The sequence below is a fragment of the Chiroxiphia lanceolata genome, chromosome 16 (assembly GCF_009829145.1).
Source record: "Chiroxiphia lanceolata isolate bChiLan1 chromosome 16, bChiLan1.pri, whole genome shotgun sequence".
Taxonomy (NCBI): Eukaryota; Metazoa; Chordata; class Aves; order Passeriformes; family Pipridae; genus Chiroxiphia; species Chiroxiphia lanceolata.
Window position 1 is genome coordinate 12,086,845 of NC_045652.1, and position 27,646 is coordinate 12,114,490.

General features: G+C 48.2%; 2 protein-coding genes across 4 annotated transcripts; both read left to right on the plus strand.

Moving 5' to 3' along the window:
• The first annotated feature begins 1,120 nt into the window (after positions 1 to 1,120).
• On the plus strand, positions 1,121 to 19,369 carry KIF19 (kinesin family member 19). The gene is made up of 20 exons (XM_032704329.1): positions 1,121 to 1,201; positions 3,417 to 3,497; positions 5,754 to 5,864; positions 6,783 to 6,870; positions 7,458 to 7,594; positions 7,744 to 7,869; positions 8,463 to 8,657; positions 9,446 to 9,598; positions 10,461 to 10,583; positions 11,436 to 11,589; positions 12,527 to 12,701; positions 13,070 to 13,259; positions 13,830 to 14,100; positions 14,272 to 14,393; positions 15,183 to 15,325; positions 15,791 to 15,896; positions 16,389 to 16,844; positions 17,140 to 17,265; positions 17,940 to 18,047; positions 18,565 to 19,369. The coding sequence occupies exons 1-20, from the start codon at positions 1,121 to 1,123 to the stop codon at positions 18,880 to 18,882; spliced, it is 3,264 nt and encodes a 1,087-aa protein (XP_032560220.1). The 3' UTR covers positions 18,883 to 19,369.
• Positions 19,370 to 20,251: 882 nt separating this feature from the next.
• Positions 20,252 to 27,399, plus strand: CHST12 (carbohydrate sulfotransferase 12). Of its 3 annotated transcripts, none has more exons than XM_032704324.1 (2): positions 20,252 to 20,334; positions 25,664 to 27,399. In XM_032704324.1, the coding sequence occupies exon 2, from the start codon at positions 25,759 to 25,761 to the stop codon at positions 27,016 to 27,018; it is 1,260 nt and encodes a 419-aa protein (XP_032560215.1). In that variant the 5' UTR covers positions 20,252 to 20,334; positions 25,664 to 25,758; the 3' UTR covers positions 27,019 to 27,399. The 3 variants fall into 3 exon arrangements, with proteins under 3 accessions (XP_032560215.1, XP_032560214.1, XP_032560216.1); XM_032704323.1 differs by lacking the exon at positions 20,252 to 20,334 and adding an exon at positions 20,384 to 20,480; XM_032704325.1 differs by lacking the exon at positions 20,252 to 20,334 and adding an exon at positions 21,379 to 22,044.
• Positions 27,400 to 27,646: the final 247 nt, after the last annotated feature.

The following is a 27,646-nucleotide window of genomic DNA, read 5'->3' on the forward strand; positions in this document are numbered from 1 at the left end:
TGTGTAACTGGCATTTCTGACGCTGCTCCTTTCAACTATTGCATCTTTTCTCTTGTGTTTCTTATTTCAAATGCTTTTGCAAATTGTGTGCTACTGAAATTGCTTTATGGGGTTGTATTAAATCAGTCCCTTTGGCATATCTTGTAATATCACTAGGAGTTGTAGTAGAGAAGAAGAACCATCTTGGATTGAATCCATGTACTGTGCACCTTCACATTCTCCACCACTGGTTTTCAGCCTCTGCCTTTTTAAGGGCTTCAGAAGGATGGTCAAAGCAGAAGCAGGTTTGTAGGTACTGTCTAGAGCTATATAAGGGTGGGGAAAAAGGCTTCCAACAGCTCTTGTACTTCCACTGAGTGCCCTTAAGGGTCTGGAATTTGGGTGGGAAGGGAAACAAACCTTAAGCATTAAGATAGTATCTCTCATTGTTTTTGTTAATGTATTCTATAAAGTATTTTTAATGATTGTTCTTAAATAGCAAGATTAACTGGACCAATTCATATAATCCTGGGCTAGTCTTCATTCTCACAGTCTTTGTTTTGAATTTGTAATAAATATTCCCATGACCTTTTAACCACCTACAGCCCTTAATGCAAACCACAGAACAAATTTTGTTCACTTCCTATACTAAGCTTTAACTACTTAAATTCTAATATTTTTTATGAAGCCTTATGTAACTTTCATGAGCTTTGGCTCATTTACTGTCAATAAATAATGAAGACAAAAGGTGATCTTGTCTTTGTGATTTTTTTAATAGGTTGTGATGAATGGGCTGACACTAAAAATGCTGAAGGGGATTGACTTCCTGAATGTGGGAATCGTGAATTGCCACTGTGTGTGAAGTGACAGCGCAGTGGAAGTTTGCTCAGTGAGTTGGGCCTGAATTTGGGTCATTTTGCTGATCCTGACCCCTTTCACTGTTTCCTGTGCAAGATGCTGCTTCCTGCAGCCCATTCCTGCCCCGGGGCTCAGCCTGTGGCTGCCACCTCTCCCTGTACCTGCAGTCACCTCCCACCCGGGGGAGCGCAGGTGTTGCCTCTCCTTTCCATCCCTGGGGTGATGGCTGCTGCCTCTGAACCGTTCAGTCTCCTGCCTCTGCAGCCTGAAGGGCTCCAGCTCCATGTGCTCCTCCCTGGGCAAATCCCCCAGCCTGGAGCTGGGATCGTCCCACACCTCAGCCATGAAGGAGCAGCAGCTGACGGTGAGTCCACCTGCTGGGGGGGGGAAATGGGATGGGGAGGAGCAGCTGGGTTGTACCCAGCCCTGGTATCCTTCAGTATCCTTACATATTGTGTTCTCCAGCTGTCTTCTGGTGTTCCTGGGCATTGTGGTCCAGGAACCACAGAGAAAAACCCAGACTTGTGCTAACTGGGCATGATTTAAAGCAAAAGTTGTGTATAAGTGTCCTGCAGAGGAAAAAAAATGTGCTGTAGGGCAGGTGAGGCTGGGTAACCTGGCAGATGATGATGGTAGTTAGTCCTCAGTGTGCCTGTCTTTTTGGGGTCTGACATATTCACAATAAACAGCCAAAAGCAGCTGGGGTTACAGTCCTGCATCTCTCTTTGTTGATCCCAGTAAGAGGAATGCTTTGAAAATGTAATCCTCTCCCAAGTTTCAACCTTCAACCCTCTGCCTCCCAGTTAAATTGAAGCATTGCTCTCACAGTGTGCTGGAACATGACTGGGGCAAACACAGAAACCCCTGCTCAAACTGGAATCGCTTAAAATAAAGTCAATAATATGTGGAATACCTTGCATTCCTCTCTAATGCAAGGAAAAGCCTTAGTACTTGGTGTGACCCAGCTCCACATGCTGCTTATTTGGGTTTGTTTTCTTACCCTCACTGGCTGGGGCTCACAAATACTGTGATTAACTGGACCATTCTGAAGGTTAAGTCTGTTCAAGAGAGACTTGCACGATCCCCTCTGCCTCCTGCAGAATTTGGGATTATGGTGTACCAGATAATATTTTTAAATGCTTTTAAGAGATTAGTTCAGCCCTTGGGAACGAGATGCTTATAACAGTGTCACTCAGCCGTGTTTAGGGAGATGATGAAGCTGCAACAATTAACTTATTCTTGTGAATATTAAAAGCTATCCAAAGCTGAGGAGCTTACCTTGTACTCGGAGATGCTCCCAGTGAAGAAATGTTCCTTTGTGGAGCTACTCAAAATTGGCTTCTACAGTACTTAAGACTGGGAGCTGTTTGTGAAACCCTCATTTAATTGACACATAGCTTGTTATTGTGGAAATAAATCTGATTCCTATAGAAACTAGCTGCTTGTGACTGGTGGGGCTGTAGAATGAGTCTGTTTTGATAACTCCCACCCTCCTGATGTGGTGTTGTTCCTGTGCAGTGTTTTAGAAGCATCAGCTCTCCTGGCAGGAGCTGCAAAGGGGATGTTACTGTGTTTTATGGAAGGGGAAAAAAACCGTGGAAAAGTGAAAATTTTTCAAATCTTTGTTATTAACTGAGACCTCAAGGACAGCTGTTAGGTGGGATTTCAAATAGACCCTCCAGCAGGCACACAGGTTTGGGATTGTGCCACAACTGCAAAGTGAGTCAGGGCCAGAGCAGGACCTCAGCTTCAGGGGGCCCAATTAACCCCACAGCTGATCTGTGACACCACATTTTCTCTATGACTTCACGTGTAGATTAAACAGGCTGAAATACATGTGCTCTTGTCTATTATTAATGCTGACAAATAGGTTGTGCCATTGTGTTTTAAATCTTCGAGTCAAATTATCGTCTGCCTTTCAAGCAAAGCAGTGTGTTTCTGGCTGATTGAGTTGTGGCACGAGGCACTGGCAATTAATTGCTACTTTATAATCAGTCCTGCAATGAATTCCAGCTCCTGAGGAACCCTGTGGGAACTGCACAGATCAGGGCCAACTTGCTCTGATCTGGTTGAACAGGCTCATAAGGATTGCTACCTGGGATTAAACAAAATGGGTACTTAGTGAAATGCAATTCCCTTTCTTTGTCATGGATAACTGTAATCAGTGTTTTGGAAGCACCAGGGGAATCTGTAATCGTGCTCAGCCCTAGGACTGTTGGTACCATGGTCCCAGACCTCCGAAGGTTCCTGCTGGCAGCTGCAATGACACGGCTGAGTTCACTCTGCCACCTTCTCTGTCAATCAGTCGGAGTCTTGCTGTGTTAGAGGCAGAAATGGGGGAAGAGGGAGGAAGAATTTGTCAAGATAAAAGTGCAAATCACGAGAGAATGAACTCATTTAAACTTTATAAACTTCCTTAAACTTTTAGGCCTTAAACTTTAAGGTTTTGAGTTTGATCAGCAGAAGAGACGCAGCGAGAAGCTGTAGCCCTTGCTGGTGCCTGCTCAGAGCTGAGCCCTGCTGCAGGTATGTCTGGGTGGCCTCAGCACAGACAAGCCACGTGTGTGCTGTGTGTGCAGGTGGCCCTTCGCCTCCGACCCCTCAGTGAGGCCGAAGTGGAGGAGGGAGCTGCGCTCGCTGCCCGCAGAGTTGGCGAACAGGTGAGCTGGGGACCCCCACCATGGGCACTGGGGACTCTGCTGGGTACCCCACGGGCCACCCCAAGCCTCTGGCTCTTCTGGTCCATGTGAAAGCACCTGCTTTCAAATCCTGCAAAACCCCTGCCCTTGCTGGGACACAGCAGGGATGCAGCTTCCCATGCAATGGCACCTCTTTTTTCCAGTTCTGCATTTCCCACCTCTTGCTCCCCTTTTTTCAGAGGTAGGAATTGCAGGAGGCCCCCACTGACCTCTTCTACATTGCTATATCTGTTTACATATTTTTATTGTGTCCTTGTTATTTACCTTCATTTTCAATGTAAATCCCATTATTTTCTTTTGTGCTTCAGTTGATCTATCTCTGAACCCTTCCTGAACACAGACTAATTCTGTAATATATCTGGTCTCCACTCAATAGTCAAATGATAGAAGCCCTCTGAAGCAAAGAGAACATGAATCTCTCTTTCCCTTTATGGATTATCTTACAAATGCAATTTTTGTTTAGCACCTTACCCGTGAAATACCTTTTCTTTTTTCTTTTCTATTTTTAAAGCAACCATTAATCTCACAAGGATATCAGTTTTATTTTTATACAGCTTATTCAGACTTGCATCATCTCCCCCAAGATCTATTTTCTCTAATGGAAATCTGGGAAGGAAATGTGCTTTGCATTAGTCTGAGTAACTTCTGTCTATGAGAATGCTTTTCTCTTAATAATGCAAATAACTGTAATTATGAAAGCAAATTAATTGACTGGGCAATTGAAGTACTTAAATTTCCTGGTGTATTTTGATTTGCATTTATGTTCCTTTCTATTTTTACTCTCAGCTGAACTCATTTAGAACTGCTTCTGTCTGCTTATTAACTCTAACTCAAAACTGACTCTCCTAGTGGCTTGTTGTGTTTTAATGCTTCCATGCAATAGCAGAAGAGACGCAGAAGATTTGTGCTTTTAGAATACTGCTGGTTAGACCAGGCAGTAGCCCCAGGTTGGAAAAGGACCCTTTGGATGCATGGATACACTGTGAGCAAAATTTGGATGTTACAAGAGCTCAGTAAAAGAGGCCTGAAAGTGTTAGTAAATGCTCCTAAACTTCTAAAGGAAACATGATGACCTCATTCTCCAAGCTCTGCTCTTGCCTGTCACAGTTGCATGTGCACATGATTAAGTGTCAGTCCCTCTTTTGCAGGCAAATCCTGCTGCTGAGGACAAACCAGGAGTTCCCTTTGGAGTTTATTCTTGTGTTGCTTCAGGTTTTTAAGGCCTGAGCTGGACCAGTGAAAACTAAAGAATTTTTAAAAAGCAACAACAAAAAAGTAATTCTGCTAATTGAAAACTTGCAAATCAAGGAGGTACTTGTTAGAGATTTGGAATTTAGTGGGAAATGCAAAAGAAAAAGAAAACCCAAAGTTTTGACATTTCCTGAACTCCATGGGCACCTGTCCTGGATACTTCTCTCTCTCCTGGTGCACCAATGCAGTTATTCTGACAGTCAAGTAGTGGTTGATCTATGCTCTAATTGCTTATCTAATGATCTGTTTACCTGGGAGAGAGTGAAAGCTGCTCTGGAGCAGGAGACACAGGGCTCTCTGTCCTTCCCTTGAGCCTTGAGCATCTCCTTATGAGCCATCTCAGTGGAGCAGGAACCCATTCTCCACAGTAATAATACACTGATAATCATGTACTAAAATAGATCCTAAAGGACTGAAAGGAAACAGAACCAGTTCTGTAACCTGCTGCAAATCCTCTCCCACCTTTGTTTTTTCCTTCATAAAAGCCAGAAATGGAATGAAGTTTCTGTCCCTGAGCAATGCAGGTATTTCGATCAGTCCTGCTGCTCAAAAGGCCTTGGCAGATGACTTTGGGCAATGGTTCTCCTGAAGAACCTGACTATTTTCTTTCATAATTCCTGTCTGAATCATAGCTGAAAATTGAGTTAAGAGGTCCTGTCCCCCCCTGCCTGCATGGGGGCCTGTTGGGTGTCATGTCCCTGCAACCACTGCTCTTGCCCAATGCCAGCGACCGTTCCACTGCTCAACAGACCTTCAAAGCATTTTACAGTTCTCCAAATTACAGAAGTTGCAACATCACTTGCAAAACCAAGTCTGTCAGCCTCAGCATTGTGTGTGTAAGTGTTTTCCAGGCAAGGCTGTAGTGCAGCATTCCCCTGGCCAAGGGATAGTGCTGTAAGGAATCCCCACAGGCTGTTAACCAAACGCAGACCTAACATTTCATCTTCTGTCTTTGTCCTGTAACAGAGGGTGGTCCTGATGGATCCAAGTGAAGATCCAGATGACATCCTGCGAGCCAACAGATCCCGAGAAAAAACCTTTGTATTTGACGTGGTTTTTGATCACACAGCAACCCAGGTAACAGCCTTCCCTTTTCTTAATCCAAAGGCTTAACACTACAATTGTTTTCCCTGCTTAGAAGAATGTTTTTGGCAGGTGAGTAGAACTGCACAGCCCAGAGGCCACATGTCACCCAGATAAAAGGTGACAGTGCTGAAGGTGAGAGGGCTGTGAGGGTTTTCCTTTTGCCAGACAAGTGGGGGGGAGACATGTGCAGTGTTCAGTCTGCCTCTCCCTCCTGCTGTGGCCTCCCCAGGGGCAACAGACCTGAGCAGGGATGAAGAGCTTTGTCTCCCAAGGTCTCTGGGGGATGAGATCACTGTCATGTTTTTGGCTCTGTTGCTCACACAGCTCTTCCCTGTGCCTCTGTGGTTTTACAGGCTCATGGAGGGAACTCTGGTGCCCTCACTGAGCCATGTTTTGCAGACAGGTATGAGCTACACTGTGAGGATTTAATCAGCACCTGCATTTTGTGATCGCCACAGCCTTGCTTCTCACAGCTGTTTGGTCATCTGTGCTCTCTTTCACATCCAACTTCAGAGTGGCACCCTCGTATGCTACCTAAGACATTTTTGGAGGCCCAGTGGCACTTCTCCATAAAGGATAAGGTCATGGAGAGAATTTATTCCCTTCTTCAGCAGACACAAAGAAAAAGACACAGTATTTCATGTTCTGAGTCCAAGAAAATAATCATATTTAAGGTTATTTCTTTCAGTAGGCTCCTGCATCTTGCCTGCCTTTAGAAAATTCAATAAACCTCTGTGCTTTTCTGCTCATTTTGATGATGTATCAGAATTCAAACAGCTTGAGAATCCTTCCAAAGCCCAGGAAATTTCTAAAATAAAGTGAGAAAATAATGGGGAATGCAATTAGTTATAGGATATTTGAGCAGCTGTTATGCCTGACGGAAAATCTGTGCTTTTTTGACTGAATTAGGAGGAAGTATATGTGTCCACGACCAAAAACCTGATAGAAGGAGTTATTTCTGGATACAATGCAACCATTTTTGCATACGGTCCGACAGGTAAAGTAGTTCCTGTAGCTGTACTGCTCCAGATGAATAAAATATCACAGTGAAAGCCAGAAATATTGAGCCAATTAAGTGCTTGCTATGAGGACAAGAGTGAAATACCATTCTCATTGGGAAGCGTGAACCTCACTGAAATGCCAAAGTAACGGTGAAGCTGCTTTATTTGAAAAGTCACTTAATTGAGGTAGAATTCAGTAGAGACAAATCTTCCCATTAAAAGGAGGAGGTAATAAGGGCATCTGTGCAGTGCTGGAGGCTGATCTCAGGAGAACCGATGTAGCTGTAGAAAGCATTTATACAGAACAGAGTATATGAAAATATGTTTCTACTCTTGCTCTGAACACCTCGGTGAGCAGTTACCCTACCTGTCTGCCCATCTGCCAGGCCTCTGCCCACTCTTTTTGGATGGCATGCACCGTGTCACTCCTCAGGCAGTGTCATTGCAGCATAAGAAACTGGAGTTAACTGGAGGAAATTAGGGGGTAAAGCACAGAAATCCCTAGGAAACCAGGTATCACTCATTGTGGAAACTTTCTCAAGTGGAAGTTGGGCTTTGCTGCTGCTCTATTTATCTTCAACAGGAACAGGAAAAACCTACACGATGTTGGGAACAGACAGAGAACCAGGGATTTACATCCGTGCTCTTGGTGACCTCTTCAAGGGCCTTGGAGCCACTGCTGAGGAGGTGGATTACACAGTCTCCATGTCCTACCTGGAGGTGAGGTCTGTACTGCCTTGGATCCAGCCTCTGTGGAGCAGCTGTAATAGGAAATGGGGTGTCTGAGTCTGTCCATTGAAATGCAGGACCAGCTCAACCCTAAGGACCCAGTGCTAGTCTCAAACCAACCTGCCATTTCTTACCCTCAGATCTATAATGAAGTGATCCGTGACCTCCTGAACCCATCCTCGGGGTTCTTAGACCTGAGAGAGGACTCCAGAGGCAGCATCCAGATAGCAGGAATTACAGAAGTCTCCACTACAAATGCTCAGGAGGTACTGTGGTCTGCAGTGAGGGGAAAGGGAGGGTGTTTGTGCTTTCATGCAGCAGTGCTTTAAAATTTCTTGACGCTTTCCTATTGCCTGTACTTACTCAGTAGTAAGGACATTTTGTAGCAGGACACTGGTGGGACTGGATTAATGTGATGAATTATATGAAAAGGGCTGATCAGGGAGTCAAGTGAGGTGTAGGAACCAGGGTAAAATCCCCAGCTGTCCATCTGCTAGCTCTGCCTCCCCAGGGTGCACCCTGCGTTCTGGGAAGGGCAGGAGTGCTTTGATTTGTGTACATGTGTCAACAACCATTTGGAGAGTGAGAAGAATTAACTAAACCCCCTTGAGCGACACTGATGTGCACTTAAACATGTGCCTTGGACGTGAGATAAACAGGCCTCACAGAAAACAGCCCCAAACACAGCACTCCCCATGAGCCACAGGGAGAGATCTGGGGAAAATCAACAGCAAACCCCTGCCTGCACGAGCAGAACAGAGTTTGCCAGCACCCTGGGTGAGGGGTTCAGTCTGAGGGAACGCTGTGCTGTGGCTCAGGGAGAGCTGTGCATGTTCACAGGCTGTTCTACTCCCTTCAGATCATGCAGCTGCTGATGAAAGGCAACAAGCAGCGCACCCAGGAGCCCACGGCGGCCAACGGGGCGTCCTCCCGCTCGCACGCGGTGCTGCAGGTGACGGTGACACGGAGGAGCCCACGGAAGGAGACTGGCGAGGAAGTGCGGGTTGGGAAGCTCTTCATGGTCGACTTGGCAGGGTCAGAGAGAGCAGCTCAGGTATGGCCAGAGCTCAGCAGCTTTTGGTGAGACTTGGCTCGATTCCCTGGCCTGCTGGGCGTGGGGTCTGCCTGCCCTCAGCCCTGGGGTGAGGAGCAGCACTGTGCGCTTCTCTGCTGCTTCAGAGCAGTAGTTTGTACCTGAGACAGCCTGAAAATCATGACTCAGTGTGAAGATATTGGTGGTACCTTTTATTAGGCCAACTGCAGTAATTGGAAAAACGTAAATCTGCTTTTGGGTTCAAGCCTTCCCTCAGGTCTGAAAAAAAAAGCAGCAAATTTCACATTTGAAGAGAGGCTGTGGTTTGGCTGGGATTGGCTGGGCTGTTGGAGAGAAAGCTGGTGCTGGTGGAATAGAGGGATGCTGGTGGGTGGAAAATAAGTCAGCTGGCTCCTATGGGAAGGAGGAAATGCTTGAACTTGGGGAGGTGATTTGAAGAAGAGTGGTTTTACATACCAAGTATTTTTACTGAGACCAGAAATTCTGGAGTGATGTAGTTATGCACCTTAATTTCTGAAACAATCTTTAGAAGATAGTTATTAATTATCTTTTAAGAACTAAGAGGTCAAACCTGGGCCATTCTCCAAGAAACTTATTCCCATCAGCACCTCTGTGCCTCAGAGTGGGGTTTAACCCAGCACTTTCAGGTTGATTTTTGCGTGAGGGATTGCTTTGATATCCAAACCTTGACCCCGGTGATGCCACACGTCTTCCCAAGGTGCAGCCCCACTGTTCTCAAGCATGGGGTTTGTCTGTCTGTCCCTCTTCCCACTTTCTCCTCCCAACAGACTCAGAACCGGGGCAAGAGGATGAAGGAAGGAGCCCACATCAACCGCTCCCTGCTGGCTTTAGGCAACTGCATCAACGCTTTGAGCGAGAAGGGCGGGAGCCGGGCCCAGTTTGTCAACTTTCGAGACAGCAAACTCACCCGCCTGCTGAAGGTGGGGCACAGCCCCCTGCACCCAGCACGGGGCTTGGCATCACTGCTCAGATCAGGGCTTGAGGGCTGATCCTTGACTATCCCCGTGCATTGCCATTATCCAGCTTGGAATGCTCCTCCAGGATCTCGCGCGAGCTTTGCAATGCGTCAGGGCTTGACTTGGACAGAGCTGTGCCTGTTACATGTGATCTCTGTGATTAAGGGAGGACCTTCTATAGGGTTAAAGCAATCCTAAAGATTTGGGTTGTACATCTCAAAGCTTACAAGTGACCAGGGATTCCTTAAATTAACTTACTGCCTTTGAATGTTTTATCCCTTCTATAAGATTTGGCTGAAATTGGCCAATAAATTTGTTGGGGCACGAGGAAGGAAGACTGAGAGTGACTGTGTGCTGTCACAAGTTGTCTCTCCCTTAGGAAATCAGAAAGGCTGCAGACACACTCTTTGCCCCGCTGGTTATTTTATGGATCCTTTACAACCTCATTTATGAACCTCCCCTCAAGCCTTGGTGCTGAGCTATCACTGCTGCTGCATGACAGATGTGTTTTCTAGAGGATAGTGGGGAGGAGGAGAGATGGAGAGAAACTCAAGGCTCCTGTTGTGAGTGGAATTCAGAAGCTGCCAGTGCATTTGTGGAAATTGCAATTCTCTTGCAAAAATTCTTCTTTTGTAGGAAGTTAATTACTTATTGATTTTGCTGTTGGTAGTGAGAGGGCCTAATGAATGGTCTTTTACCAGCACTTCCTTCACTCTTAATTGGGATTCTCCATCAGAATCTCAATGAACTGCAGGGGTACCCAGACCCTGAGCAGCAAAAACCCTGTCACATCCCTACTAACCACACCAACATTGCATCCCTCCAGGATTCCTTAGGGGGCAACAGCAGGACCGTTATGATTGCACACATCAGCCCAGCCAGTTCCTCCTTTGAAGAATCTCGAATGACCCTGATCTATGCCTACCGAGCAAAAAACATCAAGACACAGGTACCAGAGCAAACCAGTCCCAAGGAGTTTGGGCTTAGAGATTCACTGAGGGTGGTGAGGCCCTGGCATGGGTTGCCCAGGGAAGGTGTGCTTGCCCCATCCCTGGAACTGTTCAAGGCCAGGTTGTACAGGGCTTGGAGCAACCTGGGATAGTGGAAGGTGTCCCTGCCTTAGAGACGATCTTTAAGGTCCCTTCCAACCCAAACCATTCCATGACTCTATGACTAAAAGCTTTCAAGTGGAAATAGAAGATGTGGTGGGTGAAGGGAGAACACACTTCAGGAGGGGGCAGTGGAGGTTGGTGTAGGGGCTCAGTGTGAGTGAGAGAAGAAATACAGATGAAGGGAACAGTGGAAAGCAAATTGTTTGGGTTGTGAATGAGAAGAGGAATCTGAAGGTGAAAAGAAGGGGGCAGAATAATGGAAAGGCAGAGGACGATGTGCCTGGTATGGATCTGGGTGTGCAACATGAGGAATGATGGATGGAAGATGGTGACAGTGTATTGGGAATGTCCCAGTGGAGGTGCTGGGCTTGGAAGAGGAACTAAAGACCTATAGCAATGAAGAATAAAATGGAGAGGTTCATGGGGTGAAGGAAGAGGAACAGTGATCTACAACAAGGTTTTCCTTCCTTCTGGATCTATGTGTTTTTCCTGTGGACACAGGCTCCCTGGCTTTTCTCTGTCATATTTTGGGAATTTCCAAGGATTAGGGAAAACCACTTAGTCTCCCCACTCACGAGGGAAAATCCTTTCCTGTCACAAGATTCAGTGCCCTCCAGCTGAAAGCCTGGGTTTGTTTGCAGCCCTTGTACCAATCACGGGACCAACACTCACCTATTCTGGCTCCCCAGGTGAAGTGTAACCTGAGGAATGTCTCCTACCACCTGGACCAGTACACTGACATCATCGCGGAGCTCCGCAGGGAGATCGAGCGTCTGAAGGCAAGGGTCGAGGACCAGGAGAAGGAGAAAAGTGCAGCTGGCCCCAACCTCGGGGTTCTGCAAGGTAGAGCCAGGAGCTGGAATGGTTCTGGGCTGTCTGGAAGGACGAGAGCGGGAGAGGAGCTGTGTGGGTGGGTTGTGGCTGTGCCTGTTGGGTCTCTGTGCAGACACAGCTGGGGGAAGCTCAGCAATGCTTGTAGAGAAGCGAAGTGGAAAACACAGTCTGATGGGCAGTGGAGGCAGGTGGGGAACTGAGGTTATTCTTCTGCAGGAGCCTCTCTCTGATGTACCGTGTAACTCTGGATATCACCCTTCTCAGCATCCCCATCAACGTTAAAACGTGTTACATTTCACAAACCTGCCCTTGAAAAGAGATTTGACATCAAATGATGGCATTTGCTGGGGGGAAGTCCTGTCTATCACAGAGAGGTGACCGAGTTGTTGTAGCCTGCGTCACCATGGGCTCTGAGGCTGTGTCAGGACACCGAGCTCTGCTCTATGGTTCGTTGCATGTAATTAAAGAAAGAAAAAAACAGAGACAGGCAGGGCAAAGATTTTAAAACACTGATTGTTCTGCCCCAGGGATTGTTCCTTTTGTCAGTGAACCTGGCAAAAAATGAAATAAAAATAGTCAAGTTCCCTGACAGACTAGACATGAGATATAATAGGCCTCTGCTACCAGTACCCAAGGTCGTTTCTAGATAACAAGCACAGAAAACTTTTTTGGTTTTGGTGGGTGTAAAGGCAGAAGAGATGTCCCTGCAATGCAGTATCCTCTTAATATTCACAAAAGCATGGCAATGAGCCCTATTTATTGCTAATAATATAAAACTATACCAGATTTCCTCGGCACGTGATGAACTTGACAAGGCTGCAGAATGAGGCAGAGTCCTGTAAATGAATGTCTCGTTACATGTGGCTTGGTCCCAGAGTAGTTTCTGGGGGGACTTCACAGAATTTCACTTGGCCTAATGTCAGCTCAGAAATGTCTTTTCCTGCAGCAGAGGGGCAGCAGGGCTCTGAGGCACCCAGCAGCCAAGCAATGAGCACCTTGCGGGCGCAGCTGATCGGGGCTTTCAGGGAGCAGATGGAGATGCGTCACAGCCTGATGGAGCTGGAAAACACCAACATTGAGCTGCACGTGGATACCTGCAGGCACCTCCTAACAATTGCTGAGTGAGTGTCTCCTTAGCTTCCAGCACAATGTATACAGGGACCTCCAAACTCGCCATGGGAAGTGAGTAGCTGTAGCTCCATAAGGCAACCAGCACGTATTGCATTGAGTTTAGGCTCAAGACTAAAAGTGGGGAAAAGCACTGTCCTTCCCATGGAAAGAACACATAGGAGGCCTGTCTTACAAATTTCCAAAGGGGAGGAAGCTAACTGTGCTCTTCTGAGTGGTTTGTCCAGCTCCAAAGCAGCCTGGACTAATTATTTCTGTTGCTGCCATGGAAGAACAAGCTGGACAGACACAATGAAGGGCTATGCACCACTAGAGCTATGTCACTATGTCCCAGAAGTTCCTTTCTTTTTCTGGCTGGCAGCTGGGAACAAGAGAAGGCTCAGGTTGCATGTAAGGATGACATGCCAGCAAAGGAGGAGAAAGGAGAAAACGTGGAGGAGGAAGACAGGGAAGTGGATGTGACGAATTCACCTGAACCTCATGAAGTTACAGTAGCAAGAGAAGAGATCAACCTTCTGCTGGCAGAACAGCGCAAGACAGCGGCCCTGAAGGTGAGGAGGTGAAGGTGCCCTTAAGATTTCTAGTCTGCCTCCTGCCTGGTGGGTGCTTGAGGGCAGGATGGCAGCAGCATAACTCAGAGGTTCATGCGGATTTGGGCTCGCACCACAGAAGCAGTGGGGCAGCTGGACTCCTAAATAATTTGAGGTGCTGAAGGAAGCAGCATAGAACACTGATCTTTGCATCATCCCCATGTCCTTGTGGTTTTTAGGATGAGGGAAAAGCACCCACTGGGCTTGTATTATCTATAAGTGAGCTAATCCTTTCCATTTTGAGGGTTTGTCACTCACTGGTTGTTCAATGTGTTGGTAATTGCTTTTAGTTGTTGTTTTTTTGGGTAGTTCCCATTAACATTTGAGTTCCTCTAGGCGAGGACTGTGCATCTGTACATATCTGCCGTGACTGAAATATGGTGGCTGGTAGTAGAACAAGCAAAATACAAAATACTTCTTGTAGATATTACTTCAATCTCAGCATGAAGGACACAACAAAGATCTGCTCAAATGCCTTTGTTGCCCCAAGAAGCTGAGCTGCCTTGGCAAACCCCTATCTGTCTTTTTCAGACAGAGCTGGAGCAGCACTTAGCAAATGCCAAGGAAAAAGCTTCCCAGATGGAGGAGTTTTTCCCCAGACAAATCACTAGTGAGGATCAGCAGGAGGTGCTCAGGCTTCTCTGCAGAGCCCATGAGCTTCAGCTTGGCAACACAGAGCTGCAGGCAAATACACTGTACAGGGAGAATCTATTGTGCCAGAAGGATTTTGTGATCCAGCAACTGCAGCAGCACTTGTTACTCTGTGAAGAAATTATTCAGCAGCAGCATATGCTGATAAAAGGTAAAGCAGCACCTTTTCTCCTGCTTTGTCCTTATCTCCAAGCTTTGTTTTCTGATGGTAAACTGGAGAACAATCCATCCAGAAAACATGGTCTTGGGTGTCATGACTTCACAGCTCTCAGTTGTTTCTCTAGGATTTATTTTTAAGTCTTCCTCCTTATCTCTGCTCCAGCCCAGAACATTCCTGTCCCAGAGACACTGGAGAGGTTACACCACCTGCACCTCTCTGAGCTGGAGGAGGGGATGCTGAACCGCCTGCTGCTGCTACACTCAGTGATGTCCAGCATGCTCAGGGTAAGGCAGAGCAGCCTGTTGTGCTGGAGAATCCACGATATCCCATGATGTTGTCATGGCCATGGATTCACACACAAAACCTGGCTGGGTCCTAGTGCCAGTCAGAGGCTGCACGCTGTTTTATGAACATGTTGCCTCTGGAGTTCTACTCTCCTTCCCTCCTTCCCCTTACCTCAGAGAATTAAGGCTTTTAGCAGCACAGAAGCACCCAGGCAGTGCTGTGAATGACCCAGCTTCTGTTGTGTCAGATTTGAGAGAGAACTGGTTTTGTTGCAAAGAGAAAAGCAAAGGTTAGATGGCCAAACATGCAGTGCTCCAAGGGCCTGCTGAAGGAGACTCTTACCTAGAGACATCTACTTGCTCATGGCACAGTTGTTATTGAGGTCTTCAGATCTTTCCTGACAGAATGGAAACATGCTGCTGGCCCCTTTCTTTTGGAAAACAGTGTTTGAGAGACAGTAAGGGGCTGCCAGGAAATTGCCAGCCTTCAGCAGGGAGTCCAAGCACCAGCGTCTTCTGTTTATTATGATTGTCTAGAATGAACAGGGCAAGGAGTTGGGTTTCACCTTGAATAATAAACTTAATGTTAGTCATGTTGTTATATGAGAAATTAAACTACCTTGAGTGCCCCTCTACAGGAGGGGAGCAAATAGCAGGTGGCTGGAACTATGCAGAAGCACATGGGGTATCAAGAGTGTCTTTGTGATGCAGGCTGAGAGCCTGGGCTGTTGAAGGGGCTTTACAGTGAGAAAAATCTGCTGAGGGTCTCGTTCTTCCCTCTTCCTGCAGCCCCACAAAAGCCCTTCTCTGGATGTAAGTCAGCGTCCGGATCCTAATAAAGATGAGATCAGAAAGGGTCTGTCTGGGAACATGAAGGATATTCCCTGGGAGGTGAATTTTGACATTCCCTCCATCACCCTTGACTCAGACAGGTAATGTGAGTCTTTCTCATTATTAGACTTATTCTCTAGGGCACAGAGACGTGGTAGCTCCCAGCTAAGTCCACAAAGCTGGGACATATCAAACTGGAAGGACCTCTAGAAACTGGAATCTGCCAGAAGAGACTTTCCTGGTACATTGTTCTTGCAAAGCAGCTCCATGTTTTAGCAGGAGCCTTCTCTGCAGAGAGAGGCTATGAGACAAGTTTCAATTTGCTTCTGTTGGTGGGCAAGCATTTAAAGCAAATAAAGCAGCCAAGTTTGTGAGGATCAGGGGACAAAATATCTCTCCTTCATGCATCCTGAAGTATTCCTTGCTGTGTTCTTTATTATCGTGTTTGCCAGGTTTCTGGCTTTCTCCACAGCTTGAGAACTCTCAGCTAAACATGTTGCATCTCTCCCTGTTGATAAGGGGCCTGTGCTTTCATCTCATAACCTGCTGGCATATTCTGTTCACAGTGGCAGCTGCAGATCATCTAAAACAACACCCTGTAGGAAGGAGGGGTCTCTGGACACCCACATCAGCCCAACTTTCTCTGGTTTGCCAAAAAGCCCAGCTTGGCAGGTCAGTATGGCAGGAACTGAATTCAGGGCACATTTGATGTGGAAAGCACCTTGCTCTTGTGATGACAAAAACATGCACAGCAGCTAAATATAGTGAGGAAGGTGGTAAAATTGCTCCTAGAGCAGTGGCCTTGGGTTTAAAACCTGGGATTTAACTAAGAGGCCAAGGCTTAACTGCCTTCTCCAGTTTAGGCACTCTGTGTGACTCACCCGTCTCCAGTGTGTCCAGTTCACTCAGCACCCTGGAAGAGGAGGGACAGTTAGGAGCTCATCAGTTCCTTGCTCACTGGCTGACTGACTCTGTAGCCATGGCTGTGTATGGGAGATACACAGTCAAAAAGCTTTGCTTTTGTTTCTCTGTGCACAGAAGTTATTGTAACAATATTTCAGGTGAAACTTAATGTCTTCCAAGCGTTTCAAAGTGCTTCGAAGGGGGAAAGCATAAAAGCTTTGAATGAAAAGCAAATTACGCTGCAATTGCTTTGATTTTTAGCAGAAACCAACAGATGTTGCTGCAGGGAAGTTGACTCCCAGGCTGCACTCCCCCACCTCTCTAGGCTTCCGTGGGAAAAAGTCACCTGCAGACATTGCTGCTGTTCTACTGAGTCCAGAGACCTTGGAGGAAATTGCCACCAGCACCAAAAGCATCTCCCTCATTGCAGCCAGTCGCCGCTCCAGAGCCCAGCACAGAGACCCTGGGAGCAAAGGAGGAGTCCACACCTCTGGGGAGGATGTGCTTGAGCTGAAGTATCCAAAGGCCAATTCTACCCCAGACTGTCAGACAAGAGACAGGGCATGTATTGGAGGGTTGCTGTTGGAGCCCACAGCTGGGAGCCAGCTGTGCTCCCCAGCCAGGGGAGAGCTGAGGAGCAGGAGAGACCAGGAGGTGTCTGCTGGGAGGACAGCCAGAAAGAAAAGATCTCGCTCTCTTGAACCGAACTTCCACAGGGTAGGAACACAAACTCCCTTTGTGTTTCTTTCTGAAGGGGATGGGTTGAGCATAAGGCATAGACCCAGTGAAGCTAGGGTGGTTTTTAAATACAGGAAGAGAAATGTAGTACAAACTGCATGGGGAAATAAGTTAAATATCTTTATTCTTCTTCTAAATATCTTTACCCTTGACCTCCTGCCTAAAGAGCAAGCTAAGCCGGTCGGGTGGGAAAGGAATCTTTTTGGTACAATGTGGCAACAGTCAGAGGTCAGAGACATCACCACTGAGGTTAACTGCACTTGGTGTCTTTCAGATCTCGAATGCTAAGCCCTGGACTCCCTCAAGCCCCAACACAGACACAGGTGGTGAGAACCACCTGCGCCGAGCCAGCCTCTTCCATCAGTCAAAAGCTGCGAGAAGCCTATCCATTGCCACAAAGGTCAGGGCTCCTGCCAGCCACCAGTCAGGTAGGGGCCAGAGAGATTTGTCTGTGCCTGACATCAGCTCTGACAGATGGTGACATCCTGCACCAGCTCTGTTGAAGATGGATTGTCATGCAAGAAATAAGCCAGAGTAAACACTAATGATCAGAACGATTAGTAAGCTGATCTGATTGGTTTTTATATGGTCTAAGTGGATTTTTGACAGGTAAGAAAGCACATCCTTTGTAAGCCACTGCCTCAGCTATGCCTGTAACCTATGGGGAAGAATTAATGTTCAGTTGTGTTTATGTGCAACAAGTGATTGATCTCAGTTTAATCTGTGTTTCACATCCAAGCCTCAGCGAGGATACCAAGACATGACAAGCTGGGCTGACCATCTGTCAGCTTCAGTTGTTTTGCCTTGTGCAGATACACAAGGCCAGGATGAGTTTAGGAGAACTGGACACCCAAATCCTATTGAAACATTGCCAGAATCCTTCCCCATTCTGACAAGGGGTGTAACTGATCCTCCTTAGTTTTTCTAACTTTTTTTACTAAAAAATGGTTAACTTTTGATTTACAATAATATAATTTATTTTGGCTAGCTATTAGCAACTCATACGTTGCAAAATGCTTTTAAACTCTGCTCTGCTCGCACTGTTTATAACAAAGCTCTCCCTGCCTTTGACAGAGGGGACTCCACTCGAGGTGCTGCCAAAAGGCAACGCTCCTGCAAGTGCCACCCAGCACAGCAATGCTGATCATGTCAAAGGACAAGACCTCCAGAAACAAGTCAAGGGTGAGTGCATGAAATACCAGGTTGGCTGGCTCAGGAGGCACTGTGATACTCTTCAGCACTTGCTCTGTTGCAATCTGAACCAAAAGAGCTGTAAATGCAACACAAATGGTCCAGTTGGGAAAGCAGTCACATGAGCAGAGGTTTTGCGGCCAAGTTTTAAGCCTTTTTTTTTCTTTGCAACAGATGACACGGGCAATGTTCCAGAAGGAACATCTCCCTCTTAGCCAAAAATAACCTCCTAGGAAGAGGAAATAACATTTTCAGAGGTGCTAATAATCCCAGTCTAACCCATATGTAAAGGACAAAATTTAATCTCAGCTAGCCACGCGTCAACATAACTGCTTCCAAGGTGTCACCTTGGGATCTTCTTCAGGCAGCAGTGTGCAGATCCCAGTGCCTTTGCCAAACTCGCCCCTCCACAGCCTGTGGCAATCTGTCTCTTCCCCATTTCAACTGGAAATGAGACTCAAATTGAAGTGTGAGAAACTTGATTAAGTTCATCTTCCCTCGCTTGCAGGGCCTGCAGATGGTGCCAGCAGGCGGCAAAAGCTGCAGCCAGTCGCCTGCCTGGGGAGCCAGCCCAAGACTAAATACAAGTCACCCAGGGAGCAGGAACTCTTTGTGGCCCCAAGGGATTGCAATTTCAAGATTGCTGGAAGTCAAGGAAGTGGATACAGGAGAAATGTGCCTTAAAATGTATTTTGGCTTCTGTGTCATGATGCTGAAAAGCAGAGGGGAGGTGAGCAGGGAGGAGAAGAACCTTATATGCTGTAGAATACTTTTTCTCTATCCCTACTTCAAGTCTGTCCTCTGTACTGTGTGCTCTAGCTGTTAGCTTGAGTTTAAGACAAGTAGAGTGTTAAGAGAGCCCAAGAGAAGAGGAAAACCTCATTTTCCCAGCACTGTTTGCCTCCCAGAAGATATCAGCATTGAGACCAAGCTGCCTTTTTTTCCCAGGGCAAAGGTATGGATGCCACTCCTGCATCCCAAAGGCTCCCTGACTTAAAAACAAATGTAAATGCCCGATGAATAGTTTCCCCATTCTTCCCTGCTGTCCCTGTGTGTTGCTGTGAAGCTGGGAGGTGTGATGCACGCCTGGAATGCTGTTTGGGTGAGCAGATGTTTTTGGCTGTGAGATTGCTCTAAGCTCTTGTGTATCTGCAGAGCATTTCAGACCTGGCTGCAGCCAGAGAGGCAGTGTGGTGATAAGTGAAGACCCTGATAACAGCTACTAGCCTGGAGGTAAACTGTGGGAATGTGGTTTTCTTTTTGGAACAAAAGTCTCCAGGCAGCAGCCTATTCCATAAGGGATTTATTAAATATAATGCAAATAAAATGGTTCTGGTCACTGCACTGAATGGTGACTCTGTGCTCCATATGGGAGTGTCTTCCCTCCTGTAAGTATCCAAGGTGACAATCTCAGGTAGGTTTGTGCTTTTTTTCAAATGGAGGAAGAGCCTTTTTTACAGCTGTAGCACTTGCAAAGAATTCTCCTACATCCTCTTTCTGATCAGGTGCCATTGTGCACGCTCTCTATTCCTCCATGAGCCTTGCTTTGCTCTGGGGAAGATGAGGGATAGTTCACTCCAGGGGTGAGGAAGCTTAATTACTTGCATTTATTAATGTCTTAAACCCCTGAGGTGGGCATGCAATGCAGGTGTATGAGCAGGTCCAGCAAACAGCCCATTTTCCTTATGAAACAGAAAACAGAAGTGTGATGGTGAACTAGGTCAGGAACACTTGTTCCCAGGGCTGATTCTTCTGGATAAACAAAGATATAAAGAAAAAAAAGAGCACACAGATAAAATAAGCAGAGTGTGTATAAGATAAATCTGTGCCAGCAGTTCCTGAGCCAAGCCCGGAACTACACTCGAAGGACCAGAAGGCTGAACAAACCCAGCTCCCAGAGAGACGCTCCAAGACCCCTGACCCCCTTTGTCGGACCCTCTCCTTGCGCTGAGAAAGCACAAGAAAACACTTTGATTCCCCCCCCCCCCCCCCGTGCAACGGCGCTCGCAGAGGGTCCGGCAGCGCCTCCCCAGCGTGGGGGGGGCCCGAGGGGCGTCCCCGGGTGTCCCGCTCCCTCCGTGTCCCGAATCCCCACGCCGTGAGCGGGGCCGGGGCCGCCCCCCGCGGGCGGAGCGGCGCCTGCGCGGCCCCGCGGGGAGCCCCCGCGCCGGCGTCTCGCGAGAGGCGGCGGCGCCGGGCCCGGGACGGGCGGAGCAGGAGCGGGAGGAGGAGGAGGAAGAGGAGGAGGAGGAGGGAGGCGAAGGCTCCCCGGCGGGAGGTGAGCGCGGGGCCGCGGCCGCTCGGTGCCTGCGGGGCCGGGCGGGGCGCGGTGAGGCGGTGCCGCCCCGGGGCCGGGCCAGCCCCGGTTATGAGGCGCAGCGAGGTGTTCCCCCCTCCCCGTTCCTGCGCTCTGCCCGGTGCCAGGTAGGGCTCGGCTCCGGCGGGACACGGGGCATCGTGCGCGGGGCTCTGCGGGGCGGCTCCGCTTCTCCTTCACCTTCCCCGCGGTGCCGCCGGGATGGACATTCCCCGGCGAGCAGGGGGGGCTCAGCCGGGGGGAAAGGGGGCACAGGGGGGACCTTGTCGCTCCCTGCCTGGGAGGAGGGTGGGGGCAGGTGGGCGTCGGTCTTTTCTCCCGGGTGACAAGAGGTAGAGCGAGAGGGAACGGCCTCGAGCTGAGGCAGGGAAGGAGCTGCCCGGGGAGCTGGTGGTGACACCGTCCCCTTGGAGGCAGACGTGGATGTGGCGCTGAGGGTCGCGGTTTGGTGGCGGGGCTGACAGTGCTTGGTGAATGGGTTGGTCTCGATGATCTTACAGGTCTTTTCCAACCTTAATGATCCTGGTGCTGGGCCTGAGGCTGGAAGCAGCAGCTCTGCCCGGTGCTCTGCAGCCGGTGCCGCTGGGCTCGTTGGCGACCGAGAGCCATCCCGGGAATCGGCCGCCTCCCGAGCGCAGAGCCCGGCTTTCAGCGCCGCTCCAAGAGATCCGGCGGAAAACGCCGCTAATCCCGCCTGAACTCCACGCGCAGAACTTCACCGCCGAGCTCAGGCTGGAAAGTGTGCCGGAATCAGGTGTTCGCGAGGCGGTCGCAGGCAGTGCGGGTGTCGGGGGCTGGTTTCTGGCCCCCCTGTTGGCACACAACGAGTGTCCCGGCGTGTTGCTGGCCCGGGCTGCAGCACCGGGGCTGCCGGAGGCGCTTCCTGCTTTTGTAAGGGCGGGGAAGATGCGTGTGCTGGAAGTTTGTGATAAAAGTAGTGGATACGCAGGACATGCTGTGTTTTGGGAGTTTCCTTCTGGAAATTTTAGACACACTGTTATTGTGACAGCTTCCAAGTATGGACATTAAAAAAGAGGCAACTGGCACTGCTAAGCCTGTACAAACCAGGCTTTTTTGGCAGCAATTCGCAGCAATCTACAGCTGCCATGACTGTAGGTTAGAATGTTCAGGGTCCAGGGTATATGTGCTAAGATGGAGAGAAACATGCAATGCAATTCCTATTTTTTGCTTATACTGTGCAGTAATACTAATGTAACCATGGGTTAAAACCACCCTGCACTGCAAAGAGTGCCAGACTTTTGGGAAGCTGGGGAGAAGCAATGAGGTGAGTGATGGCCGAGCATATGAAATTTGCTTCTTGGTATAGTCTATCTGCTTTGGCTGGTGGTAGCTTGTTCTCCTTCACCTTTAGGAGATTAACTTGGTTCTATGTTTCTAGAGGCTGATGATTCCCTAAGTGCAACTGGTGCCAGGTGTGTGTAATGGTGTGTGGGTACAGAAGGCTGCACGGGTCCAGTGATTGCTGGTAAATGCAGGCGCTCCAAGGGAAAATATCCATTTGAATTTTTTTTTTTTTTGGGTGGGGGGAGGATTGTATGTTTTTAAAAGTTCTTATTCCACTTCTTTCTGTCTTCAGAAGGAGGTAAAGCCCAAGCAAGCTACCTGAAATCCCATATCTTCACCTGCTAGGATGAGTGGGTGCTGGAGGAGGTGAACTGGTACTTAGTGCCTGACCTGTGCCATGTGCTTCCCTGGGGGGAAGCTGTGGGAGAGGGACAAGCCTGGGGAAATACAAAGAGATGAGACCTGCACCCAAGCCTTTGGAGGCACACTCATTTCAAAACCATGCCTGTTCACAGAAAGGGGTTATTGCCCCTTGTCTCTGGTGCATGGCTTTGTGTAAGCTGCTTTATTTTCTGTAGGCCTTACTGCTCCTGCAAGTGAGCTGGAGTTACTTCCTTTTGCGGTGAGGCTGTGAAAGAATGTAGTCCTTGCACAAAGCCAAGAAGAGGGGAAAAAAGAGACACAAATTACTTAAGCTGTTATCTGCCCTGAGAATAAACAGTTACAATTGGGCTGTGAAGTGGAAATAAGGTTTCCAAATCCCCGAGGAGTTGCATCTGCAATAGCTTTTGCAATAAGAGTGCTGGGGACACATCCCTCCTTTCTGGTGTTAAATGAAAGTTTGAGAGGTGATTGTTTGAAACGGCAGCTTGTGATAGGAGAGAATGGAAACAGTGACCTCAGACCTCAGTGTTTGACTCGGACTCGGGAGAAGACTCCTTGGTTCATAGGCAGGCCAGGTTCAGGTTGGAGCTGGTCATGGTCTGGCTGCTCAGGGGACTCTGTAGGATGATTATAGCACTTGGTCCACTTCTCAATTTGCCAGCGTCGTGTCACAGAGGCAGCTTTGTGTGGATCCAGGTGCACGTTCCTGTTGGCTGGTGACTTTGGGTTGAACTTGAATGTAAATTCTTGGCTCTTTCTGGAGACTTCTCGTTTTGATTCTGGCAAGGGGAAGACAGAGACATGTTCCCTCTTATGTGCACAGAGACCTGTAATTTGTCCTTTCAGTTTGGCATCCTTTGTGAAGTGCTCAGGAAGAGGATGTATCGTAATCAATAGAGTAACTCTGTTTTCTGCACTGTTTTCCTCCTCAGGGGGAATTAAGCTGTCTTACTGCTCTTTTCCAGGGCTCCTCTCTGGCACTGGTAGAGTTAATAGAAGTGGAGCCCTTTGCTGCTCACTGCTGTGTGTCTTGGAAAAGCCAAACTCTCTGGCAGGCCTCTGTGCATGTCCTGGAAAGCAGGCTGGAGCCCTTGGGGTGCTCTCAGTAAAGCTGCATTATGATGGTGGCTTTGAGGAAGAGCCCTCCTTCCCTTTGCCCCAGGAATGTGTGTGCCACACACAGTGTCCCGTTTGCTCCTGTCACTGCTGCCCAGAGGGCGATCTGTCCACGCCTGGGCTGGGACAGCTTTGCAGGAATGTCAGCAGGCTGCTGTGCTGCCCGGGGCTGTGGAACCTGCTGGGTATGGGAATAGCAGAAAAGGATGCTCCGTGCAGCTTTCCAGGCTTGCTGCATTCCAGCCAGCCTAGAGGTCTCAAGCAGCGTTGGAAACGCAGCGTGCTGGGATTATGTGCGCAGTGGGCACCCTATTCATCCAGAGTGGGAAGCAGTCCCTGCCCTGAGCAGCTGAACGGGCTCAAAAGCAAGAACAGATTTGGGCAAAACGCAAACCCAGGAGTGTGCCAAGCAGGAGGCTTGGCAGCGTCCCTCCATTATCTTCTGCTGCTGGACGGAGATGCTTGGCTTGAAGTGCTGACGCACATATGTAATTTGGCCCTTCTTTAGCTCCATGCTCATCTCTCTGGGTGTTTCTTCTTAGGTCTGCTCCATCCTCAATCTTGACTAGCTAAACGTAGAGAATTACTGCTGAGTAATACCTGCTTCTTGCTCTGCAGACTGTAAAACGTTATGTCTGCAGTTCCTCCAGCTCCTCTTCCCAGGCAGAATAAGAGCCTGGCTCCAGGAAAGGTACTTTTTGGTGTTGCAGTGCAAAGCTATGTGTTAGGCCACAGCTCTGCTGAAATTCTGGCTCTCCCTAGTTCCAGATTGTAAATAAATACACCAGGGTGGAGAAACCCTAAGCCTTCAGATCTGTGTTTTCTGTCTTTTGGGACAAGCTGACCTAATGCTTCAACATGTAACAATATCTGGTATTGTTCCTGTTTGTAACTAAATTCTTGTCTAATATTTCAAACCTGGAGTTTGGTTGTTAAAATCTGGCACCCCTGAGACACAAGCACAGCCATGAAGGGGGCTCCTTACCAGGTTATTTGCTGCAAGGCTGTGCTGAGCACCTTTTCCTTGGGAACGACAGAGCTCAGCACTTCTGCATATCTGAACTCGGGTTCTTCTGTATCTCTCTGCAGGGTGGGGTTGGTGCTGTTTAAGGGTGATGTGAATTGGCTGGGGAGCAACCTCTGTGTTTTGGGAGAGAGACCCAGCCTTCATTTTGAAAAGTTTTTCAGGGCAGCTTGCCCTGAAGTGGCTTTGTTTTTCAGAGCTGCTGTTTGCAGGGTTTGTTCTGAAGTCGTTGGAGAGATTTGGAATGGCTGCAGAAAGGGCAGTTCTTGTTTTCTATCTGTAGGTGCTGTTCTGTGTTTACAATCAGGGCCTGGACTGTGCTTGGAGGGGAGGAGGACATTGGAGTGATTACTTTTAGCTCCTCACTTTGCTATGATGTTCTTCCCTGGCCGGAGGCACTGACTCCTTGATGGCTGGGGGAGAGAACAAGGCTGGTTTGCCAGCCTGCCTCTGCATGGAGCCTACCTGCTGCACCCTCTAGAACAGATGATCTGAGGTGCCCTTTTAACAGTGATTTCATACCTCTCTTTGGTGATCAAGAGTTTAGTGATGAGTGTGATAGAAATATAAATTACATTAAACAAGGAAAAGAGGTCCCGAGTCAAGTGTCTGAAAACGAACAGAGATTTACCAGAGCATCCTTAATCTCAGAAATCATTCAGTTAAAAGTAATTACTCCTTTAGATTTTTATTGATGAGTGGCTCTTATCAGGGCTGTGTCCCTTTGGGGGTTTTTGTAAGAAAACTCTTTGTGTAATCTCTGTTCCTGACAAAATGAAGTAGCTATCAAGAAAGGTTGTGGAGGGAACATCTACTGGGTGCCTTCACACTTATCTACACAGAGTAGATAAGATGATGTGTTCAGGTCAGTGATGTGCTCTCAGCAGGGACTTGCTTTAGGCACTGAGGCAGTGGCATCTTCAGCCCTGTGTTTGTAACTCCAATAAAGAATTTGTTTTCAGCACAGAGCACCTTCACGGGGAGATGAGACCACATTGTGATATCACAATTTAAAATCATGGATTAAGCCTTCTTTTTTCTTGTGTGTTAGATATGTGTAAAATTCAAGGGGGTGGTTGGCTCTGCATACTTCCTGTATACGGTTGTATATTTTAATACTCTCAAACTTGCTTCTGTGAGCTCTAGGCCTGAAATCATTGTATTTTACTTATTTTTTTTAAATTAAAACAGAACTTTTCTTGAAATCATGTGATTCCAGAAGCTTAAGATTGATAAAAAGCCACGATTGCTATGAAACTGATAAAATTGCAACACATTGTGCCTCCTTTTGGCCAGTCAGCTCTTCTCCACAGGGTCCCTCTGGGTACTCTCAGAGTTCTCCCTGTGTGAAAATGGGCATGGCTGGCCCCACAGCAAGTCTTGATTGTGCCAGGTCATTCTCCCTAAACCAGAGGGATTAAGGGCTCTACTGACTTTTTTTTTTTTCTCATGCCTTTCCAGGATCCTGCTCTGCAGCACCATGCTGGATCCCAAGCCTCACTCTGTGAGTCAGAGGTGAATCCAGGTGAAAGTCAGCTACCACAGTAGGTGTCAGGATGACCAAAGCACGGCTCCTCCGTCTCTCTGTGGTGCTGGTCTCCATCTTCATGATCCTCCTGATCATTGTGTACTGGGACAACGTGGGGACAGCTCACTTCTACCTGCACACGTCCTTCTCCAGGCCTCGTTCCCCAGGAGCCATCCCTGGTATCACGGCAGGTGAAGACTGGGAAGCCTTGCCAGATGTAGATGAATTTTTGGCAAAGCTTCTTAGTTCGAGCCTGAGACAGAACAACTCTACCCCCCGAAAGACAGAGCAGCTCCTTGTCCAGGGCTCCAACAAGCCCGTGGTGAGTAATTTGGAGGAGAAGGTGCGGGGCTATGATTGGTCTACGCACAAGGACAGGAACAGCCTGGACCAAGAGAAGCTGCAGGTGGAGAGGCAGAGAACGCTGCGGGAGTTTTGTGCCAATTCCAGCTTCACCTTTCCCACCAAGGAGCGCTCCTTTGATGACATCCCAAACTACGAGCTCAACCACCTGATCGTGGATGACCGCCATGGCATCATCTACTGCTACGTGCCCAAGGTGGCCTGCACCAACTGGAAACGAGTGATGATTGTGCTCAGTGAGAGCCTCCTGGACCAGGGGGTCCCGTACCGGAACCCTCTGGACATCCCCCGGGAACACGTCCACAACACCAGCACCCACCTGACGTTCAACAAATTCTGGCGCCGCTACGGGAAGTTCTCCCGGCACCTCATGAAGATCAAGCTGAAGAAGTACACCAAGTTCCTCTTTGTGAGGGACCCTTTTGTCCGCCTCATCTCCGCCTTCCGCAGCAAATTTGAGCTGGAGAACGAGGAGTTCTACCGGCGTTTCGCCATCCCCATGTTAAAGCTCTACTCCAACCACACCAACCTCCCCACCTCCGTTAGCGAGGCCTTCGGGGCAGGCCTCAAAGTCTCCTTTTCTGACTTCATCCAGTACTTACTGGATCCCAGGACAGAGAAGATGACCCCCTTCAATGAGCACTGGAGGCAGATTTACCGCCTGTGCCACCCGTGCCAGATAGACTATGATTTCATTGGAAAGCTGGAGACGCTGGATGAGGATGCTGCTTATTTATTGCAGCTCCTCAAAGTGGACAGGCTGCTTCGCTTCCCACCCAGCTACAGGAACAGGACTGCCAGCAGCTGGGAAGATAACTGGTTTGCCAAAATCCCACTGGCTTGGAGGCAGCAGCTCTACAAGCTTTACGAAGCAGATTTTGTACTCTTTGGCTACCCCAAGCCAGAAAACTTGCTTAAAGACTAAATGTGATTGGGCAGTGGGTGTGGGAGGGAACATCTGAAATACCAAAAATGTTTAAAGCCTCCTCATTTTTGCTCTTAACTCCCTTCCCCATACAGGTTGGTACAATGGAATATATTTTTTCTACTGCTTCCCCTTCCATTTTTGCAATAATGTCAGAATCCAGGGTATTCCAGCCAGCTGTGCATATGCAAAAAATGCCATTTTTTTGGTTATCATTGGTTTTCTGTTTTTTAAAATGTCCCCATATTTTGCAATGGGTCGCTGCCCTTGGTCACTCTGCCAACTGTGTCCTTCAGTAGCTTTTTATTAATACTTTTTAAAAATTAATATATTTAAGATATTTAATACAAAGCGTGTGTCGTGGCAAAGGAAGGGAAGGAATAAAAAAAAAGACAGTAAAAGAAAACCCCAAGAAATTATGCACCTGCCTCTGTGTGTTGTCTCAGGGCTGCTGTTTTGGAGGTCTGAGGTCTGCAGAGCACTCAGATCTCTCTGGAAGTTGGGATGTCAGTGGTGCCTTCACCAGCCAGGTCTGCTGGTGGTTGGCTCTAAGCTGGCTCAAGGCAGATGGGATGGGTCAGTGCCTGACTCTGCCAAACAGTCCTGGAAGAGCGCCAGGGCTCCGGCG

What these genes read in the sequence shown, in the direction of transcription:
- KIF19 (XM_032704329.1), top strand. Translation starts at nt 1,121, where the DNA reads ATGTGCTCCTCCCTGGGCAAATCCCCCAGCCTGGAGCTGGGATCGTCC. An exon ending in CCCGCAGAGTTGGCGAACAG is followed by an intron (nt 3,498 to 5,753) that starts GTGAGCTGGGGA and finishes GTCCTGTAACAG; the next exon opens with AGGGTGGTCCTGATGGATCC. An exon ending in GCCTATCCATTGCCACAAAG is followed by an intron (nt 17,266 to 17,939) that starts GTCAGGGCTCCT and finishes TGCCTTTGACAG; the next exon opens with AGGGGACTCCACTCGAGGTG.
- CHST12 (XM_032704324.1), top strand. Translation starts at nt 25,759, where the DNA reads ATGACCAAAGCACGGCTCCTCCGTCTCTCTGTGGTGCTGGTCTCCATC.